Source organism: Neopelma chrysocephalum, unplaced genomic scaffold (genome assembly GCF_003984885.1).
Source record: "Neopelma chrysocephalum unplaced genomic scaffold, ASM398488v2 Primary Assembly neopelma1_187, whole genome shotgun sequence".
Lineage (NCBI taxonomy): Eukaryota > Metazoa > Chordata > Aves > Passeriformes > Pipridae > Neopelma > Neopelma chrysocephalum.
The window spans coordinates 1,024,750-1,039,146 of NW_020897849.1; the positions used below are offsets into that span (position 1 = coordinate 1,024,750).

Genomic DNA, 14,397 nt, shown 5'->3' on the forward strand with positions numbered 1-14,397 from the left:
AGGTGGCAGAGGACACAGACAATAGGGAAGGAGTGCTGGAGATATGTCTCCATCATGATTATTCCCTTTCCTGCCAGAATTAGCATTCAGCCTGGAGCCACTGTGATACAATGAGCCTCTGCTCCGGGGGTCACCTGGCTTTAGAAACAGCCGAGTGAGCTTGTTTGCAAATTGAATCAACCCCCTTCGGCAGAGCTTTTTACTCAGCACAGTTGCTGGAGGAGGCACTGAATGTAGCACCTGCATTGCAGGCTTGGAGAAGGTCCAAAGGAGGGTGGGAGGATGTGTTGTGATGGTGTGTCCCTGAAGGGATGCTGTCCTGCCAGCAGGTCTGTTGGTGGTGCACGTTAGGCCAAGCAATCACTCTTGCCTTGTTTTCCATCCTAAGCCTCAATATCTCCCCCCTCCTGTCACACATTGGGCACCAACCAGCTCAGATTTGCCTCTTGCACAATAACTTTTGCAAAACGCAGGATCTTTTCCTGCTTTCACACAGGATAGAATCAGGGACAAGCCTTAACTCTTGCCTTGCGTTTCCTGATCCCTCAAGGTTTACACCAAGGATCACAACCATCTTAGGCAGGCACTTTTCTAAGTGGCTCCAACTTCAGTTTAAGGGTGCTCCAAGGACACCCAGGTGGGACCAGCCTGTCTCATGGTGTGTCAGGAATGTCATATCCGGTTCTGATGGTCCCTGGATGCTCAGCCCAGTCAGGACTCAGATCTGCCCCTCTCCCTGTCTTTCCTGGAGATGTTTCATTTGATAACAGCAATAAGTCACCGCAGGCAGCACAATTCGGGACAATTATTGTTCTTGTCAAGTGGTTTGAGACTTTCAGCTCTGGGCTTTGTCCCCTGTCACACCACCCAAGGCATGCAATTATCACTCAGAGATGCCCTACCTGCCAATCCTTATTGCACTTGTGATAGCTCTGCCAACAGCCTGGACACGGAGTGATGGGCGGAAATGAAAAGGGAGGGGAGCAAAGGAGACATATAAATAAGTAAGTAAAAATGTCAGCAGGAAGGGCTGAAATTGCTGGATGTATCAGGGCAGAGAGCAATCTTCCCAGTGGGAAACAGTGGGAGCCCCAGCACTTGCAATCAGCCCAGTATGATCAGCCTTTGGCACGAGGAAGAGGGAGATGGGTGAGGGACGACCCACCTGAGCACGCCATGATTATTGTCATTCCCTGCTTCAATGACTAATCCCATACCCTTGGGTGGTGTGAGCCTGCCCACCCCTGGCCTTGGCACACACAGGGAGCATGCACTGACTCCTGGCAGCAAAATCCCTGCTGATGATTTGTCTCAAGTCCTTCACAGGTCTGTGTGTCGTGAGACCCGAGGTGGTGCAGCTGAAAGCGCTGTGTGACTTAGGGACAGGAAAGCAAGGATGTTCTATTTGTCACATGATTGCACTTCAGCAAGAGATCTCAGTGGCATTTGACTCTGTGGTGTGGCTCACAGAGGAGCAAGTGATAAAAAAACCCAAAACCCAATAAAAAGCAGAGCTGGGGAAAAAATGAGGAGCTGTTCACAGAAATCGTGGGAAAACACAGTTATGGGTGGCCAAAAGACAAGCACAGGGCTGTGAGTATTAGAATCATAGAATGGTTTGGGTTGGAAGGCATCTTAAAGATCATCTAGTTCCAACCCCTTGCCATGGACAGGAATGCCAGCCTTGCACATCTGCTTCTAAATTATTTTGATGCATTATTATCACTTGTCTACATTCAAATCTCACAGAGAAACCCCAATCGTGACATTGGTTCTGTTGGCCTGGGTGATACCCAGACACAAAAATTCAGCCCCAGCTCTGGGAAGCAAAGAGTCCAAGAAGATGGGTTGACTGTGAACAAGAAGTTTTCTGCTGCTCAGTTTATGATTGGAAAAACTATGCAAAGAGGAATTCAATGATTTGCACAGGATCACAAAAGGAGTTGGTGGCAGAGCCAGGTAGAGAAATCAATCCTCAGGCCTGAGCTTTAATCACAAAAGTGGTGTCAGGGAAAACAGACTACCACTAAAATACTGCTAAAATGCTGTTTGTCTGCAGATATTCCCCCACTGCTGGACATTCTTAAAATACAAAGGGGAATCATCACGAAGTCACTCTTCATTTGTCATCCTAAGTGTGCCCAAGCCAAATTACCCAAGGGCTTTACCCTGTGACACAACACCCCAGGATACAGCAAGTGGCCAAGGGTGGATATGGATTTGCACAAACTGCAGAAGTATCTGATACAAAGAAAGAGTTTGAGAAGCAAAAAAAGAGACACTTGGGAGTTCAAGTAAATTACAACAGCTCCTTCTAGCAGCGTTTTGGCATTCTCAGTTTGGCCCTCTGAACTGCCCATAATTTTGTGCTTCGATTTGATTTTCATGACTGTGATCCAGATTTGGCAGATTTAGGGGTCAGATTTACACACTCTGAGCAGTTTTGCTGTGTTGGAGGCAGGGAAGGTGTCCAGCCAAGCCCTAATGGTGTGAACACTCCCAGCAGGAGTACCCGGGAAGCTCCACTGTCCCGGAGATCGATGCACCATCCCTTTTTTCTTCCCTGAAACACATTTCCATCTTATTGTCACAGCTGAGTGAGTCCTTTTCAAAGACTCCTGTTGAGTTCAGCGGGCTTTGAAGAGGGGTCACAATGAGTGAGCAGCTCCTGTGGTCTGCAGAGGACGGAGCGTTTGCTTGCTGGTACTTTGCAAATCGCTCCGTTTCGCTGCCGTGCAGCCCAAAAACCGTCTGATCAGATCATGGCAGTGTGAGCATCCTCATTCCTGGCTTCATCCTTGGAGCTCTTCCACGAGGATCCCCTTGCTTATTCCCTGGTATCCATTTCCAGTTCTGGATCAAGCCTACTGAGTTAAAAAGCTTAATATGTGTTTGCTCCTGGTGCTGGAGGCAAGATAAGATCTGAATGCTCTGGGGGGCTCCAGCTGCCTGTCCCTTGGCAGCCCTGCCTGGTCTCTGCTTTCTCATGAGGAGCAGAGGAGGGGCAGGCACTGATCTCTGTGGGGACCAGTGGCAGAACCCCAGGGAATGGCCTGAAGTTATGTCAGGAAAGGTTTAGGTTGGATATTAAATAAAGGAACTTCCCCCACAGGGTGGTTGGGCACTGAACAGGCTCCCCAAGGCAGTGGGCACAGCACCAAGGCTGACAGAGCTCAAGGAGTGTTTGGATGATCCTCTCAGGCCCATGATGTGACCCTTGGGGATGGTCCTGTGCAGGGCTGAGGGTTGGACTCAATGATCCTTGTGGGTCCCTTCCAACCCAGCATGTTCCATGATTCTGTAAATCCCAAACACACACGAGGCTCTGGGGGAGGAAGAATATAGCACTTCCTAAGATTCATCTGACTTTAGGGTGACCAGGAGTTCTGTATATCCCCTTTCCCACTCCCAACCAGCATTTTCAAAGTGCTGTGCAGAGCAGGCATTGCTGAGTGGCACAAGATTTATTATTCATTGCTTCTCAGGCGCTCTCCTTCCCACTCCTGTCTCCCCATCCTCGCCCAAAGCTCAGAAAAGCTGTGAACAGCCAGTGGTGTGAGTCCAAGCAGCTCTGCATCATCTTGCATCTCGCTGGCAGTGACACCAAAAAGTGTCATAAAAATACAAATACTGAATGAGACTGGAGGGAACAGCCCTGTTGCAAAGGGTAACCTGTGGCTTCTCTTCACTTCCATGGAAACCACAAAGCTTATGCCCATAAATACCCCACAACTAGATCATAATTACAGGCTTTTGCAGATTAATGGCCAATTGTGTTTAGTTTGTCCAAAGAGGAATTACTGCGAAACCAGCTCTCACTCTGCTGTAATGGAGAGAAATCACCATCTATGATTTACTCCCAATTATATGGCAATTAAGGGATACAGGACAAACTTCCTATAAAGGCTCAGAGCTTTGGCATCTCTGTGGAAAATCACATTGAGACTTTAGACTGTAGTGAACTCTTTACTGCTCTCTAAGATGTGCCCAACCAAAGAAGACACCTTGCTGAGTTATATTTAATCTTTTAGTGGGGAAAACATCTTTTTCTTTCAAAGTGGGAGTTTGTCCCACCATAGATCCCAGTGCAGAGGAAGATTCCTGCTCTTAGGAGGGTAAATCCTTCAGTAATAGTAGCAGTTATGGAATGTTTCTCCCCTTCTTGCTTAGTTCCCATTCTGTCCTTTAATCAACCATCTCCTCTCCCTTTATGAGGCTTTTTGCCTTTTGGTGGAGTGTGGGATGGAGGCTGTTGATGGAGGTTGGCAGTGGGATCTGAGGGGCAACTGAGTGAACCCTGTGTGAACTGGCTGAAGATAAATTAAAATTTATCTGAAAAAAAAAGCGCTGTCAGAGAGTTCTCCAAGTGGAGAGGGCCTCCAGAGACCAGCTTCCCTTTCCTTCCTTCAGGCCACCTCTGTGAACCTTGACTGTCCTTGACAAGTGTTTGTTTAAATCTGTCCAACTCCCTCTGAAGTTTTCTATGGCTTTTTTTAAGATGCATTTGCTGGAAACTGGATACTCCTCACTCCAGCTGAAGCCTTTCTGGTTCTGAGTAGGGAAAAATGTTTGCATCCTGGGGTTTACATATGTGACAAACTGTATTTGGTCCATCCCCAAGTGAGAATTGCTCGAGTTTTGGCAGCAATATGGCATTGCTGATTCAGTCTGTAGTACCCAGTCTCTCCTGCAGCACTGACCAGTCACTCCAATTTCGTAGTTGTTTGCATTGATTTCTCCTGCTGAAAAATAGTCCCTGTTTGCCTGCTTTGAATTTCAGGTGGTTGAGTTTGGCCCGTTTTTCTCCCATTTGCCAAGTTTGTTTTGAATTCTTAACCCTGCAGCCTCTCCAGAACAGTGTCATTCACAAAATCTGTAGCCTATCATCCAAGTCAATAGTGAAAATACTGAGAAATGCCAGACCCAGGATAGAACTCCTTTTGAAACATCCTCCCAGCCTGCCATGGAATTATCTGACTTCTTTTTTTTTTTTTTTTGACAGTTTTTGGATAAATCTTATGGTGGCTTCTTTTAGTTCATATTTCCCTGCTTTGTTTATGGGAATCTCCTGTAGGGCAGTAGCAAATGCTCTACTGAAATCAAGATAAATGACATCTGCTGCTTTCCCTTTATCCACAAAGTCATTAAGCCTGTCAAAAAGGAAATTAGATTGGGTTGACACAATTTGTTCTTGACAAATCTATGCTGGCTGATTTTTATCACCTTATCATCTCGCAGGTGCTTATAAATTGATTGTTTAATAATTTGATGTACTTTCTTTCAGGGAAGCCAAGTTAGGCTGACAGGTCTATAATTACACAGAACCGACATTTTCCCCTTTTTTTCCATGATGTGCCTGTTCCCTGATTTCTGAGACCTCACTCAACTTCCAAGAGTCCTTCAAAACACCACTAGTGTAGGTAACCCCTTATATGTGCTCAGCACCTGTGGATTACATAGCAGAGGTAGAGTTGGATGACAGATCCAAAATGTGTTGTTTACACCTTGAAGTGCACTTAAGAGTTGGCAAAATATATCCCAGAGCTGTTCTCAGCACCTGGAAGGTGGATTTCCAAGTTATCACATGCAGGTAATGGCTTTAAGTGGAAGGAAGACAGGGTTAGATTGGTATTAGGAATTCTTCCCTGTGAGGATGGTGAGGCCCTGGCACAGGTTGCCCAGAGAAGCTGTGGCTGCCCCTGGATCCCTGGAAGTGTCCAAGGCCAGGTTGGATGGGGCTTGGAGCAACTTGAGCTAGTGGAAGGTGTTCCTGCCCATGGCAGGAGGTGGAACTGGATGATTTTTAAGGTCCCTTCCAACCCACACCTGTAATTCTATGATTCTGTGAATATTCCCCTGATGGCTGAAAGGGCTGTTGAGAGGGGCATGGTTTGAGATCCACAGCTCTGAGAGCATCCCATGGCATTGTGGAAGGTGATGGTGACTAGGAAGGTGTCTGACAGCTCCATTTCTCTTGTTCACAACGTGCAGCAGCACCTCTTGCCTTGCCCCATCCCCTCCCCACCTCTGGGCACTTTGTAAGTCTGTGTTTGGGGTTTTCTTCCAGTATTCCTATGAAGGGATGGAGATTAACAGCCTGCCAGTGGAGCTGACTGTCGTGTGGAACGGGAATTTCAACATTGACAACCCAGCACAGAACAAAGGTAAGGAGTTATTTCAACTTGTCCTTGGAAGTGGTAACCTTAGCAACGGGCAGCAGCGCTCCCTACACTTAACAAAGCCGCCACCATTCTCCCTGTGCTGTCTGGTACAGACACACTTGTTCTCTGCACTCTGCAAATCACCAATTTTTGTCTGCTTTGTATCCCCCCCCAGCCCTCCAGTTCTCTCATTCCACCTGGGAAATGCGACTCTCCCTCCCACTTGTGTTGCTTTCCCTCTCCCTTCATCGTCTTCGCCTCCTGCTTCTCCCTGCATTTTTTTTGTGTCTGGTTTTCGTGCCCCTCCTTCTCCAGGTTTCTCCCCCTCTTTATTCCTCCTGCAGGGATGCTCTTCAAGTGAACATGCCAGGAGACCAGGCTCTAGTAATTACCAGGGGAAAGGAGAGGGGGGGGCACAAAAGCTTTAGCTCACCAGTGGGAACATTCTGAACAAAATAAAATGAGAAGAGGTCTGAAAAGCACCTCCTGCCCAGAGCCTGGCTCTGTTCAACCACCTCTGATGGCACAGGACTGATGTGCCTGTCACAGAGGGACCCTGCACATCCAGCAGGGGGTTTTTGCTGGAGATGGATGGTCCATCCACATCTTCTTCTTCTTCCTTCTTGTCCATCCACCCCGAAATCTTTCCCCCAGGCAACCCCTCCTCTTGGCTGCTCTGCATTTGCGACTCAGACCTGCAGATTCTCTCCTTCTCACATCACCACCTCTCAGAAGTTTCTCCCTCCCTCTCTTTACCTTCTCCTGGACACTTTCCATGTCTTCTCCCACTCCATCCCTCCCCATCAGGTACTCCCACACTACTCTCACACCGTTTCACACCCACCCTCATGCTGAGGGGTGATGGGTGAGGTTCCCACCAACACCATATGGAAGCTGGAGAGCAATATAGAATTCAACTCTTCTTCCCACAGCTTGACCCCTTCCTGTCCTTCTCCCCCTGCTCCCACCTCTCTGACGTCTTTCTCCAAGAGCCAGTGGGTTCAAATCTGGATGCCAAAGGTCCTGCACTCTCCTGCCCCAGACTTGTTAAAGGGTTAAATCCACTCATTGAACACAACAGGCTGGAGACCCTTGTCCAGCCCTGGCATCCAGTAACATGTTGAAACTGCCGCTCTCCCTCCATGCTGAAGTTGTCTCCTGCTCTCCAAGCTGTGCCAAGGCATTGCCAGGACACTGCTAATTTCCATGGGCCCAAACAGCACCATGGACTGTGAGAACCTTCAGCAATGTGGGTTGAAAGTCGGAATTTGGGCACTTGCCCCAGCCCTGCTTAGTTTTCTGCTCCCATTATAAACTGAGCATTCCTGACACAACATGGTCCACACCAAGAGTGTGAACCCTTTTTTTTGGGGTTAGTCCTGAACTGTCCAAGGTGATGTAGGAGTAAAATCAAGCTCATAATCATAATGATTGTGTCTTTAGGTGCTGGGAACATAAACCAGACCAGAAGATGAAGCCAAGAAACATCTTGTGCTGTTTAGTCCTTGGCACAAGAACCTACCCAAGAACTTACAAGTTCCTGGGTTATTCAAAGCCAAAAGGTTGTAAGCAGTGACTAGTAAAAATCTGGGAAGTGTCACTGGCTGGTGACTATCCCAAGTGAGTAGTTTACATGATGTCATCATGTTTTGGATCAGGAGGAGAGCTTAGGCTTGTGCCCATGGATGTACCACATGGAGGCTTAGCACCTGCTCTTAAGGACACGGAGAGCTGCCTTCAGGTCACCAAGATGCCACTCCTTTCACATCCAGCATCCCACAGGCTGGACTGGCAGGCTGAGACCCCAAAACTAATCCAAACTGCCTGCAGAGATGCTCACTGGGGGGCATCTCAAGCAGAACAACTCAGCAAATTTGAGGAAATCTAAGAGAACATTAAGGAAAAAGCTGCATCCTCTCAGTCTGTGGCACACTGCGAGTGACGGAGGCTTTGCAAGTTTGTTTTTGGGGTACTTTTGGATACTCTTCTTGCACTCAGACTAGAGAAATAACGAGTTTCTGAGCTTTTCCTTGCATTGGCCAATACTTGCTGACTTCTTGGGTGCAGGTGTGAAGAGACAGAGCTTTTCAGGACATGTATCCAGAGCCTTTGAGCTTTGGGATTGTGTGTGGTGATAACAACAGACAAGACTTCGGTCACCTACAGGCGCAGCAAAACAGAAGCACAGAGGGAAAATCCTCCATTTCCTAAAGAAATCCCCCAATATGCCCAGAAATGCAGAAAAAAAACCCCAAGTCTGAGAGCCTTGATTATGTCATCTTGATCTTCTGGGAGGACAATTCTTTTATCAGTCCCCTGTGCAAACCAGGCCTCAGCTTGCACAGCTGCAAAATAAGGATAAATAACATGATCTTGTTTCGTAGGAGGGCTGCAACATTTTTAGGCTTTATTTGAAGAAGCTCTGAGTGCTTCTAATCACTTAACAGCCCAAACTGGAGCTAAGCATTAATCATTGTCTTGTATTAGAGGGGGATCAACTCAGAGCTTCAAAATGTAAAGCAGACTCAATTTCTGGAGCAGGAGAAGGGGGAAAGGCTGATTGTGAATCCCTGGATTCAGCCTCAGAGTGAACTACTGTGTATTTACTATTAAGTATTTTTACTATATATTTACATTTATTTAAATATTATATTTTATATTACATTATTTTATATATAATATATTTATATATTATATTATTTATATATTAATAAATAATATGTTTGTATTTATACTATATATAAATATATAGTATAAAATATGTAATTAATTTAATATTATTTCTGTTAAGTTAAGAAACCTGAGTGGCATCAACTCAACACGCAGTTCTGGGTAGTTTCACCCCGGACAAATCCCCAGATTTAAGCTCTGGGTTGACCTGGTCTAAAAAATCATTTTAGGATGAAGGTGCTGAGGCTGAGGCTGGTTATAGGTGGCACTTTATGACATTCAGTCTCTGAAAAAGGAAGGGACTGAGGCCAAGTCACAGTTCCCCCAAACCTCTCCATACTTCAACTTCCTTCTGCTCTCAGCTTCCATAAATACCTTTCCTGGGGGATGAACTCTAACAAGTGCAGCTTGTTTCAAGAAGAATGTGCACATTTATTGCCCCATTGCTCACCCCCTTGGAGAGGTCCCATCCTGACTCTGGGACGAGCAGCCTGGAACACCTTCCTCTCTTATCACCCTTCATCCTTCCCTCTGACATCCCACCACTCTCCCGTGCTTTCTGCATCCCTCAGGCCCTCTGTGTTTTCCTGTCCCTGCAGTTCACCTGTACAAGTGTGGGGCCATGAGGGACAGCTGTGGACTCTGCCTGAAAGCCGACCCCGACTTCGAGTGTGGCTGGTGCCAGGGACAGAACCAGTGCACGCTGAAGCAGCACTGCCCAGCCCAGGACAGCCAGTGGCTGGAGTTGTCCAGCACCAAGGGCAAGTGCACCAACCCCAAGATCACGGATGTAAGTCACGGATCTGCAAGAAGATGGGGTATTCCCTCTTGTACCCTTTCCTTGGTTGATTTTCCATGATTCGGGCTTGGGTTGGTGATGGGAAGGGCAGGGCTGAGTCCAATCCTACTGGGTCAGGCTTGGGGATGGGAGGCCATGGTGGCCTTCAAAGGCAGGCACACATCTCCAGGTGTTTACAAGCCAGGGTGTCAGAATTCCCATGCCATAGTCCATGTGGATGTGATTCATTTGCACAAACGCAGTCTGCTGGTGCAAGCTGAGGAACCCAGAGCATCTGACCTGCCCACACAGGGCTGGTAGATGTGACAGCAAGCCTTTAGGAGAAACTTGGCCTTCCAGAGGAACAGCTGGAGGTGAGACAAGATGCTCTGGGGCATCTCAAATGGTCGGTGTGAGGGTAAATCAAAGGAGCCCAAGTGTCTCTTGAAACAGCCTCTCTGGCTGAGAAATGAGATGTTGAGTGATCCCAGAGTGGTTTGAGCTTTGCTGACAGGAGGTCAAGGAAGGGAGATGGTTGTATTTTATGTTTCCTGGCAGCATGACATGGGCAGAGTCCAGGAAAAAACAAGACTCCACTGACTCCAGCAGATTAAAGCCCGTTTGTTTGCCTGGCTGGTGTTGAGGGGTAAAAAAAGCCCCCATAAAGCAAACAAAGCCTTGTACAGTTGTCAGGTTTCCCATTGGAAGGCTCAAGGAGGAGGCAGGAACAATCCTGGATTAAGAAAAGTTGGGAACTGTCCTATTAAGTGATAAAGAGAGAAGGAGGGAATGGCTGGGGGAAGGACCTGCAGGATAACCTTGTTCCTTATAAGGTTTCCTATTGAGTGGACCAAAGGAGGAGATGGGGAAAAGGTTCAAAGAGGACATAAAATAACAGAAAGACCAGAGAGGGGGAGCAGAAGAAGGAAGAGAAGGCAAAGTTACTTTCCTAGAAAGCAAGAAAGGCTTTTTTAAGTTGTACTTGGTTAAGAATCAAAAAGTGTGGGTGTTATGGGCAAGCTTTAAACCGATGTCCACGCTTGAACATTTTGAGAAAGCAAAGGTTGGGTTGAATCTGCTTTTCCCAGATACCACTGAAAAGAACTTCTCTTACTGTGTTTCAATCCATCTTCCTGTCATTCATCAGTTCTCAAAGTACTCACTCAGCTGAACTGTTTGATTTCAAGTTATTCTGATGTTTGTGGCTTGTTCTGGTGTTTCCAAGGCGAAGGTCTTCACCACACTTGGATTTATCTGAGACTGGCAATTTTGAGCCCACCTGAACCACCTGAAGCTGTGAAACCAAGCCCAGCCAGCCAGAATGGAGAGTTTTATCTGAACGTTCAACTTTAAGGCCTTGAAAACTATTGGGAGCTGGGAGAAATATTTTTCTAAATATTTTAAGATTCTTAGACCTTGTGAAACATTCACAGAATTTGGTATGGGGATGGTCAACTAAAGCAGAAGTCCAAACCACAAGGACATGCAGTGTTAGGATGTTCTGGAGTCCACCCACATTTCTCTGCCATATTTTGACCCCAACCCTACATCTACAGGTTCTTTTTGAAGAGAAAAAACCCTCACCCTCCACCCTACAGCTCCTCCTTCTAATTCTGCTGGCATTTCCTCCAGCAGCTCCCAGAGCTCGAGTGGATCATTGCAACCCTCGCTCCTGAAACATTCCAGCTGTCTGGTGCAACCATAAGGAGCTCTTGGAAAGCCTTTTCCTGAGCCATTAGCATGGAAGTAATCTCAAGTGACTGGATATATATTGCAGCTAATGGTAGGCCTGGAGCTGGGGGTGGGAGCATCCATAAGTCTGGAGAGGAGCCAGGGCTGGATCTGCACAGGGAAGGAGGAACTCACACTTGTTCACCCCCCCAGCACAGAGCTCCCCAAAACCTGCACTTCTGTACCAGCTCCTGCATTTATGGAGCCACTCAGGGAAATTAAAGGACTTGCTGAGCCATAAAACCCCCTTTAAGAGTGACAAGCAGGAGCTGATACCAGCACAGGGTGTAAATTGTGGTGCAGCTCTGGGATCTTCAAGAAAAAGCTGAGGCTTCCTGGCGGTTTTGTCTCCCTGCCTGTGTTTTCCTCCCCTAAAACTGACAGGTCTCATTCCGTGGTTTTGCACCTGTGATAGGAACAGGCTCCTTCCCTCCCCCTGTGAAAACAGCCTGGCAACACCTTCTTGTGTGAACCTACGGGAGTGCAATGAAATGGGGTTAAAGCAGCTCCCACGTGCTCCTTGGAGAATCCCAGGCCCTCCTGTTTTAAGGAAATAAGTGATTTTTGAAGCTGCCCTTCACAAGTTAAGTATTGCACGGGGAGGGTTCAGAGTTGCTCTGTTGGCTTCACTCTGGGAATTTTCCTGTTGATGTTTTTCGAGTCATAGCAAGAATTTTTTAAAATCTCAGGCTTTAGACCAACCTGGAAGGAGGGTGATATTTCCAGTGAGGTTTTTTTTTTTTGTGATTTCTGCAGGGAAAGTTTGGTCTCCAACTCACCTCTGATTCTAAAGAAAAGGGCTTTTCTAACAAGATCTTTTTCACCACTGCACCTGCTTTATTCAGGGTAAAGACATCACTCATATGAGAAAAAAAATCCTCTTTTGAGCTCTTCAAAACTTAGGTGAGCCCTAATTCACCACACACCTCCTCTACCTGACAGCCACCTTATCAGAACAAATAAAAACCATTTGATGGCAAGTTTAATACCACAAACAGGACCAAAATATTCCATGGGGAACTCAGTTCTCTTAAAAAATATGTGTAGTACACAGGAAACAAAATAAACCATGGGAATTTTAGTTTATCTTTTTTTTTTTCATTTTCAGAACATGTGAGATTGCATTTGGTATGGTGATATATTCCAGCCTTCTGGCATCATTGATATAGTGTTTTATCAGGAGGGGATTAACTGACATCAGCAAAATAAATCTTTTAAATAGAAAAACTTTGCTTGAATAGATATTTATTAATTATTCAGCATAAAAATATTTTGGAAATGCCATTTTTGGAAAGGTTTTCAGTGTCGATTCCCCAACTGAGACAATCAGTACTAGTTTCTCCTGGAATAGAAATTTCATTTTCATTTTCATCTTTTAGGAAACCTTCCTCTTTGCCTGGAAAATAACCACAAAAAACTCTTTCCTTCCTTCCTTCTTTTTTCTTTCTTTCCTTTTCTTTCTTTCTTTCTTTCTTTCTTTCTTTCTTTCTTTCTTTCTTTCTTTCTTTCTTTCTTTCTTTCTTTTTCTTTCTTTCTTTCTTTCTTTCTTTCTTTCCTTCCTTCCTTCCTTCCTTCTTTCTTTCCTTCTTTCTTTCTTTCCTTCTTTCTTTCTTTCCTTCTTTCCTTCTTTTATCCTTTCCTCCTTCCTTTCCTTCAATCCTTTCCTTCCTTTCTTTTCCTTCCTTCTTTTCGTTCTTCTTTTCTTCCTTCCTTCTTTTTTCATCTCTTTTCTCCTTGTCCATCAATCTCATCACCACAAACCACCCAAAGTTCAAATCTCCAGCCAACCCAAATAATCCTTTCACCTATCAGGTTTATGAATGCTGTGGTATTTATTTTCTTTTTAGGGCTTCAGTATCTTCTTGACTTTTGGAGCAGGAATAAACCTCCAAGGGCTCTGATTTTGTTGGTTCAAGTGGTATTTCCCTGGTTTTTGGACCTGAGAGGGGGCTGCTGCAGGGATCTTGTGCTGTAGAGGTTGTGACTCTGACACACAACCCTCTGGGTCCAAGAACTGCTCTGTGATCATCTGTGCTATTAATTTAATAACCTCTGTTGGTTCCCTGTGAAGTCAGAGGAAAGCCACCCTCATCAAGGAAGTGGTTCATGGCACCTAAAATTAATATCCTAAAATATAATATCCTTAAATAAGATATCCTGAAATAAAATATCCCCTAAAGGTGCCAGATTCTCTCTCTTTTTATTAAGGGTGGACCTTCTAAAAATTGGCCTTTGGATGGGAATTACATTGATCCTGGTGCCAGACTCAGTCCTGGGAATGGGGAAGAGCAGCCCTGTTTATCCCAGTGCCTCGACATTCCCTGCCAGTCCAACTGCTAGGGAAGGGTCGAGCTGCCAGCCCAAATTCCCACTTGGCAGAGTGGGTAGGACCTCAGACCTCAGACAGGGAATTCCCCTTCCCTCACTGCAGAGAGAGCCTTGCCAAGGCTGGCAGATGGCAGCCATGGCATCCTGAACGGGCAGCAGGGAACACCCTTTCAAAGCAGTGTTTGAACCCCTTTCAAGTAGCCAGTTGCATGGCAGAGCTTTTTGGGCACAGGGAATAATTGGAAGGGCACAATGGAGATAATTGTGGGCCAGCCCCAGGATTTCAGTGCTGTTCCAACGTCAAGGAGGCAGCTCCTGTGCTGATTCCACCTGGCTCTGGACGAGGGTGATGGAGAAAGACACAGTGATCCTACCCCTGCTAGGGGCTGGTGAGGGCCAGCTGGGGTGCAAACATCATTCCCAGCAGGAACCAGGATGGTTGGGATAGTTGCTCATCTCATATTGGGGATCAGAAGCCTCCCACCCCACAAATAATCTGTCCACACTCCCATTCCAGCTCTTCCAATGGCACCGGCTTTCTCCTGAGGGAAAATATTCCCCCAAGGGAAGCTGGAGCTCTTTCAGAAATAGGTGTTGGCACAGTGTAATTGCTGTTGCTGTCTCAGTCCCCACTCATGCTCTCCACACCTAATCTGACACCCTGCTCCTGTTCTGTCTTGGCTGGCTTTACAGGTGGATATTTTCTGTGGAGTTTGTAGTGTATGACCT

General features: G+C 46.3%; 1 protein-coding gene across 4 annotated transcripts in view; it reads left to right on the plus strand.

Moving 5' to 3' along the window:
- Window positions 1-14,397, plus strand: part of PLXNA4 (plexin A4) — a 451,641-nt gene that overhangs the window by 362,882 nt on the left and 74,362 nt on the right. For all 4 annotated transcript variants that reach the window (XM_027702477.1, XM_027702478.1, XM_027702480.1 and 1 more), the window contains 2 exons: window positions 6,068-6,164; window positions 9,431-9,621. In XM_027702477.1, coding sequence (XP_027558278.1) covers window positions 6,068-6,164; window positions 9,431-9,621 — 288 coding nt within the window. The remainder of the gene's footprint in view (window positions 1-6,067; window positions 6,165-9,430; window positions 9,622-14,397) is intronic.